General features: G+C 47.6%; 2 protein-coding genes across 2 annotated transcripts; one reads left to right on the top strand and one right to left on the bottom strand.

Moving 5' to 3' along the window:
• The first annotated feature begins 1,170 nt into the window (after window positions 1–1,170).
• LOC123124604 (NDR1/HIN1-like protein 13) lies at window positions 1,171–2,386 on the top strand. The gene has a single exon (XM_044545190.1). It carries the CDS (start codon window positions 1,226–1,228, stop codon window positions 2,081–2,083), a length of 858 nt encoding a protein of 285 aa, XP_044401125.1. The 5' UTR covers window positions 1,171–1,225; the 3' UTR covers window positions 2,084–2,386.
• A 1,476-nt stretch (window positions 2,387–3,862) lies between these two features.
• On the bottom strand, window positions 3,863–6,582 carry LOC123120433 (non-structural maintenance of chromosomes element 1 homolog). The gene is made up of 6 exons (XM_044540427.1): window positions 6,256–6,582; window positions 5,529–5,725; window positions 5,346–5,426; window positions 4,718–4,951; window positions 4,495–4,572; window positions 3,863–4,415 (listed from the first exon to the last, which is right to left on the bottom strand). The coding sequence occupies exons 1-6, from the start codon at window positions 6,371–6,373 to the stop codon at window positions 4,128–4,130; spliced, it is 996 nt and encodes a 331-aa protein (XP_044396362.1). The 5' UTR covers window positions 6,374–6,582; the 3' UTR covers window positions 3,863–4,127.
• Between the last annotated feature and the right edge of the window lie 965 nt (window positions 6,583–7,547).

The following is a 7,547-nucleotide window of genomic DNA, read 5'->3' as shown; positions in this document are numbered from 1 at the left end:
CTTGGATCTTTCGGAGAGCTTAGATTGGATTTTTTTTAGCAAGCTCTACCACTTCTAGCAATGGGTGGCTCCAAGGGTAAGCGATCCCAAGATGTTCAAGCTGCTCAACAACAGCTGCAAGTCGGACACACTCATCCCTGACACTTGTTTCGTATCTTTCCAGTATCTACGGTGATGTGCAGAGAGGTGGAGCAGCTAGGTTGGTCGCTGTTGACCCTATGAGCCGGGTTTGGGACGACGTCAAGACGCGGGATTTCATGTTCCCAGCCCTCCTTCTCGGCCGCGCAGCAAGGAATGCCTGAAGAATAGAGCTACGAGGGTCGTCGGCTTCTTGTCGCGCGCCCGAGCAGCGCGGCCATCAAGATCTTCAAACCGGACATCATGGCGCTAGGACTAAACTCAGAGGCGAAGCGAGGACATTACGGTTCCTTGTGGTAGAACCTGACTACTGTGTAGTTATTTTTTTCTTCCATGGTTATGATGGGACGCAAATCTACACCTTCATAATCAAATTTTGCTCAATTTTTCCATCAAATCTATATTTATTTAAAAAGAACGTAAGGTTCTTATTTCACCTTTCTTCCCACGGATCCGTCTTGCCTGCTCCCTCCCCATGCTTCCATCCGTGCTCCCACTTCATTCTATGGCTGTTTTTTTTTCCTTTTTCCTTCCTAATCTAATCACCCCCCTGATTTTAACGGGGTGGGCCCGGGTCTTATTTTGTTCCAATCAAGTCAAGCCACTTACGCGGGAGCACGGATGGACGCACGCGTGGGGCGCAGGCAAGTCTCGTCCTCTTCCCACCACCCCTTCGTCTAACCTTTCATGTATATGATAATTAATCACTTTAATTTACTTACATTCTGAACCAATTCCACTTTAATTTACTTACCAAACTTCTAGTCAAAATATAGTTAATTTACGATCAGAATTTGATGAACATTTATTTACATAATCACATTATTATTGACAGGTAAATCGCAAGCTAACGTACTATAATATTTATATCCGGTTGCAATCGTAGGGGCATTGTTATAGTTTGCTAAAAATAAATAGGCCCGGTTTGAACAGCCTGAGATGACCTTTTCCCTCCCGCTTGTCCTTTTCTCCTCACGCGTCTCTTCTCCCTATAAAACCAAGCAAGCCTCCATTCGCACGCACCTCGATCACACACTCTTCTCCCCCGTTGTTCTCGAGCTCACGTCACCGCGACCCGGGCCCCGTCATGGCCGACCGCGTCCACCCCATGCAGTCTCCGCCGCATCCCGCGTCCCCTCTGCCGCCGCCGGACCAGGAGGACGCAGCGGCGGCGACGGCGGCCACGGAGACCACGCCGCTCCACCCCACCTTGTACGGCCCGCCGGCGCCACCGCCCGGGACGTACATCGTCCAGATTCCCAAGGACCAGGTCCTCCGCGTGCCGCCCCCCGACCGGGCCAGCCGGTACAAGAGCCTCGCGGAGCGCCCGGTCCGGCGCCGCCGCCTGCGCCGCGCCTTCTTTGGCACCTGCGGGGCCGTGCTCTTCCTTGCTCTCGCCGCCGCCGTGTTCGTGGGCACCGTGTACCTCGTCTTCCGCCCCCGCGCGCCCGCCTTCTCCGTCGCCTCCCTCTCCATCCGCGGCCTCGACGTGGCCGCCCTGCCGCCCTCTTCGCTCTCGCCGGAGCTCGACGTCGCCCTGCGCGCGGACAACGGCGCGAACAGGAAGGTGGGCGTTGACTACCGCGGCGCCGGTGAGGTGGCAGTCTCCTACTCCGGTGCGCGCCTTGCGGCCGGTCAGTGGCCGGCGTTCCACCAGGCGCCGAGGAACGTGACGGTGTTCTCCACGACGCTGAGGGGAACCGGCGTGAGCTTCAGCGACGAGCAGAGGAAGCAGCTGGCCGCGGAGCAGGCGGCGCGCGCGGTGCCGCTGACGGTGGAGGCGCGGGTGCCGGTGAGGCTGCGGTTCGGGAAGGTGCTGCGGACGTGGACGGTGGACGTGAAGGCGACGTGCCAGGTGACGGTTGACAAGCTGGCCGGCGAGGCAGCGGCGGCCAACAGAGGATGCCGGGTCAAGGTCAGACCGTTCTTGTGGTGGTGGTGGTGACTGGTGATCGCCACCGGCGCCGGCGCCGCTCGTGGTTACCAATGTGTCAACGGCTAGCAATAGTAACAGCGGCCGAGCATTAACTGGGAAGTTATTTGGCGGTGGGGTGAATTAAATTTTGTAAATTTCAGACATGTTTCTTGTGGTGTGATTTCAATTGTTTGATTTGAGGAAATACACTATCAATCTCAGATTTAACTGGTTAATTACCCCCTCGTCTTGAAAAGAAAGACATGTTTGGATAACATACGGTCTTTAAAATGTATAATAAGTTAATACTACTACAAAAGGATTATTACAAGACACGATACAGTAGTTACATTGTGGAAGTAATTTTGGTCTATGCTTATGGTTTCACATACAAGAGTATGAATTTTTTTTAAATATATTATTAGTGAAAGGGTTAAAAGCTTCCAGAGCTCATGTTATTTGTGGAAGTGAAGGGAGTACACATATTTCTTTTATTGAAATTTTTGTTACCATTGGTACAGCTAAAGTTACCGTTGGTGGTTAACTAATTAATTACCTGCCTTCTCAGGTTTACTTACCAACTAAGGAATCATTTTTTTAATGAATAACTAAAAAAAGAACCTTCTTTGATTAAAATGAATCCCATAGGAATTTGAAAGGATTTTTTTTTTGGCTGGAAGAAGGATTTTTCATATAAAGTTTGTTTGATTTTTCAAAAGAGTCCAACCTCATAATTTTTTTCAGACTTGTTTTGACAATAGTGTAGCCCCTCAGAATATAGTACTTGTCTTTTTTATTTGGTGCAATGAAACAACTTTTGTTGCCTTTTTTGTCTTCTTAAAAGGAGGTTAGAGCCCCGGCCTCTGCATCATTGCGATATACTCAGCCTGGCTTGGCCTCGAGATCAAAAACGTCAACGAGTTGCATATTCGTTTTTTTCCTCCCATTATTGCATTTATATTGGCTGAGTCATATCACCAGGGTTTTCTTCAGATTGACCGGCGCATGCCATTGAATTGACCCTGTAAAATTGTACTACGAGTGAGGAAAATGATTCTACAAGCGAGGTACAGCTTTTTTTTTTTACCAAGTCTTGGGCATGCCATTTGTACTATTGACAAGGCATATCCTCTCTTGTTTGGTCATAACGGCGTTTGTGTTGTCAAACTCCGACTCATAAAACTCCAAATAAGATACAACTTGTACAAATGCTAGTTTCCATTTGGTTTCCAGAGCAATATAAAAGCATGACAGAGCATAGTGCTGGAGCGGCTGGCCATGATCCTGTGCTCTGAAGCTGGTCTGTCCTGTTGCCTCCTCAACATTTCTTTATTTTTTTCTGAACTCAGGTGACCGAGCGATGGCTACATCGTATTCCGCTTCCTCGATCTTAATTTTTTCAACGTGTTACCTCTAATGCGGCACTGTCGCAAAGGCTTGATCTTACTCAAACCGCACTAGCGAGCTAGTCTTCTGTATAGTACCTTTCTTTAACTGTTATAATGAGCCTAAGCTAAGCTAAGGCTGGCGCGAGAAATGGATGGAACAGAACAGTTCAACAATCTATCACCACTTGTCGCAACGTAACGTACGTAGCTATCACCTGCTGAACTAGTCTAACTTAAACCGGGCATGCAGCTGTATGCCACTTCAGATTGCGTCTTTGGGCCCTGACGCACGACGGCCTCCACCCCTCTGGATCGTGGTCTCACGGATCTCGAGGCACGATCCGACGGTGAACGGAGGTGGCGCGCCACATGAGGATTGACCCCGAAGAATTGTTTACTACACAGGAGAAAAGTAGGGCCATGCAATGCAACACCTGAATGGCATATATAATAATCATCCTCCTACTTAAACTAACAGAGGCCGTCCTTGTCCTTGTCTTCCCAGCTGGCTAAAGCCAGGCGGCAAACGGGCAAGCAGAGAAGGTCAAGCAAGTAACTCCAGGAAGGCAGAAACCACCAGCATAGTGATACCAGCTACTTCTTCAGAAGGACCGCATGGTGATACCAGCTACGCTATGTACACGACAAAAGCAGCATTGCATTGCCGATCTTGCTACAAAGAGCCATCATTTCTTCCTTCTCTTTGAGGACCTGGCCGGCTGTGAAGCATCTGCAGCCGCTGCCTCCTCGGCTTTGGCCATCCTCGAACTTCTCCTGGGCACCGCGGTCGACGGGCCTGCTTCTTCAGCTTCCTCCGCCAGTTCAGCCTTGACTCTGCGTTTCCTCCTCGAAGGAGGGTCGGCCGATGGGCCCTCCTGACCTTCCCCGCCGGGCTCGTTCGCTTCCCCGTCGCCCTCGTCCTCGCCTTCCTGCTGGGGCCATTCAGTAGCACACTGGGGACAAGCTCTCGAAGCCTAAATGTGCAGATAAGTTAGCAAACAGTGACGCCAACGTCAGCATGAGTAACAATGGAACTGGTATTACGGGAATTACCTTCCGCTGCGGAAATTTCTTCTTCAGACAGTAGATATGGATTCTCACATTGCATCCCTCCTTGGAACAAGTTGATGCCTGTTGTGGATACAAATATAATAATGCTGGTATCAGAGCACACAACGTTTATAGAGATTCTACAAAAACACTTGTACAATATATGGTACGGAGTAAGTGGCAAGAACAAGGGAAATGCAATATCATAGTAATCACACATCAATACCTTTATACCAGCTTCATTGCAAACCTCGCATGATGGGATATCATTGCTGCGAAACCAGCTCCGGAGATCAAGAAATGATCTGATACCAAGACCAATCTTGCCCTCCGAGGTGTACGCCAGCCAACGATCTTGTATCAGTTCAGTAAGAGTCTTTTCCTTTTGAGAGAACAAGAAATTTGTGATAGAAGAAGGAAGACGAGATTGAGTGTCTTGTGTACCATCCGCAATCACGACCTGAGAGTAGAACACTCAATAGTTTATGATACCCGTATTGCAAACAAGATTCAACTCTAGCAATCAGCAGATACAAAGCAGGGCACAGAAAATACACATCATGACTCGTCCATCTTAACTGTTTGTAAATCACAATTGAATGAAGCTACAATATAAGCACACGTCCATTAGTATAGCTAGACAACAATTTGTTGTGAGTACAGTACATATGGATGGGGTAGATGATGCTTTGATCATGATCACACATTCAGGATATCTTCGCCAGTTATGTCCTAAACAGCTAAGGTTTTGTGCTTCTTGCATGATCACACATGATAGTATGTGAATGCACAAGTAAGGTGTTGTTTAAACATAAAAGAGAGTCATGTGCCCATGACAGACTGGTACAACAAACCTGGTTGTCAATCCGGACGTGGAGAGCTTCAATACTAGTTATGCTCCCATCATTTCCAGCTTCATGAACTATTGCTTCTAACTGCCACAAGAACCATTGTGAATACAGTTATGCAAACATACAAATAAGTCATTCAGCATACATCATGCTGAGTTGAGCTAGTTCAAGCAAGCAACTGCATACCAGTCCCTTGTAGAATGCAATCTGTGGTACGGAATACTTGGAGCCAAGCTTCGATTCTTCATCAGAAATGTTGTTGACCACTCCATAATAAACTGTTCCATCATACTGGTTTATACATGCTCGCAGATCAAATTGTAAATACCCTAGCTCATTGTTGATCTTCATAAGTGTATCACTGAATAGTTGCTGGTGAGTGGCTGCAGGTCATGACAATAGACATATTCAGCTGGAGATGGAGTTTGGTGATCTAATTACAGTCTGTAGGCAATAATATGGTCGCTGATATACACTTCTATATATAATGTGTTCCTAGAAACATGATTCTACCAGCCAACCAGGTCTCAATTGAACTAACAATGATATCAAACACACACAAAACGATTATTGAGACAATCAGAAGACGCAATCTTCAGCCGATTATGAATGGCAGTTGATCCTCCAATGATCAATTAAAGTTGCACCCCACATAAACTCATCTACTGAGAAGGAAAGGTTTTGAACCCTACAGGGGCTACATCAGTAACTACAAAACTACATCAGTCGAAGTGGAACGGGCGCTTGACTAAAAGTTGCCACGGGCGCATTACATCGAACACATGGGCGACTAGAAGTTCCCGGTGGCGCATTACATCGAACACATAGGCGGCTAGGAGTAACGAGAAGGGGGGTGGAACTAATCGAAGGGAGGAGAAGAGGAGAGAGCAGGGCGGAGCGGGCAGGCGGATACCGGGGTTCTTGCCGCCGGAGATGGCGGTGAAGAGGGCGTGGAAGTCTCGCTCCGAGAGCGGTCCACGGGAGAGCAGCGCCTGCAGCAGCGTATGGTGCCGCCATGAGAGCGGCGCCATCGGATCGTGCAGCTCCTCTAGGCTCTAGCGCGTGCCTTGGTGTGGGGATCTATGGGGGCGGGAGGGAGGAGAAACCCTAGCTTGACACGCAGAATGGGTGGGATTACGCGGCCGAGGTGGGGAGCGGAACGGATTGGGAGGTTTCGCGCTCGCGGGAAGGCAAGATCGCGGGAAATGTTTCGCGGTGGTGGTGTCACGCCCAAATCACTTAGGTCAACTATCTCAAACTCGGGACGTTTTGTTCGAATTTTATTCGTTTGTTTGTCAAGTTCACGGTCTTTTTCTCTCATTCTTTGGGGACATATTCGTCAAGTCCATAGTCATGATTGCTATCATCACCTCTTTTGCCTTTATTTGGCATTGGCGGCCTCAAAAGCGAGCTTTTTTTGTGCGGCCTTCTTCGTGTCGAGCCTCCTCCTCTTGACGGCCTCCTTCATGTAAAGCCTCTTCGTTTGAAACTTCAAATATATCTTCATTTGCTCCTCCTTTCTTGGCGCTTCCTCTCATCCCTCACTAATGCCTCTGTGTTTGAAGCTCCAAGTACATCCTTGGCCACCCTACACTAAAAGATGAGATGTTGCGTTGATTCAACGGTTACAAAAGAGATGAAGAAGGGAGCATAAGCAATGCTTTTTTTCTTGTTAGCATTTTGAAACAACCGCCATCTCAAAGAAATTTAAGATGTGAATCCACACACTCAATTATTCATAATCTAACTTGTAGAAGAAGACCCAAGTTGCTAAAATCTTTTCAACATTGGGCATACTAGAAGAATAGTGCGCTAATATCAACAAAAAAGAATGGAATGGTGATAAACTTCCAACTGCACCAAAATTTAAGGAACGGCATGCCATGCTCTTCACCTTGCTAACCATTGTGTATCACTGGAAATTCTAATGATTCACAAATGATGGGGATGAATAGAAGATGCGAGGTGGAGTGGCCAGATCCACGCCAACATCTACACTATATTAGTGCAATTTTATTTTACAGAAAAATGAAACTATCATTATGTCTCCTATTGCTGACTAAATAATAATGGTCGGTTGCACATGTATATGGTGCAGGGGTATAGTTATGTGTATAGCTAAGGGGGCTATGCCCCCCCCCCCAGCACAAATCTTTGAAGGAAAAAGATCTACAGGGATATAGTTAGAAGAAAGTATTCTCATTA

The sequence above is a fragment of the Triticum aestivum genome, chromosome 5D, assembly GCF_018294505.1.
Source record: "Triticum aestivum cultivar Chinese Spring chromosome 5D, IWGSC CS RefSeq v2.1, whole genome shotgun sequence".
NCBI classification, from domain to species: Eukaryota; Viridiplantae; Streptophyta; class Magnoliopsida; order Poales; family Poaceae; genus Triticum; species Triticum aestivum.
This window is presented reverse-complemented; position numbering and strand designations above follow the sequence as displayed.

Excerpts from the sequence above, each read along its gene's own strand:
- LOC123124604 (XM_044545190.1), top strand. The coding sequence starts at position 1,226 with ATGGCCGACCGCGTCCACCCCATGCAGTCTCCGCCGCATCCCGCGTCC.
- LOC123120433 (XM_044540427.1), bottom strand. The coding sequence starts at position 6,373 with ATGGCGCCGCTCTCATGGCGGCACCATACGCTGCTGCAGGCGCTGCTC. Across the intron at positions 5,427-5,528 it reads TTGCATTCTACAAGGGACTG|TTAGAAGCAATAGTTCATGA; the intron begins GTATGCAGTTGC and ends TTCTTGTGGCAG. Across the intron at positions 4,952-5,345 it reads ACGTCCGGATTGACAACCAG|GTCGTGATTGCGGATGGTAC; the intron begins GTTTGTTGTACC and ends TTCTACTCTCAG.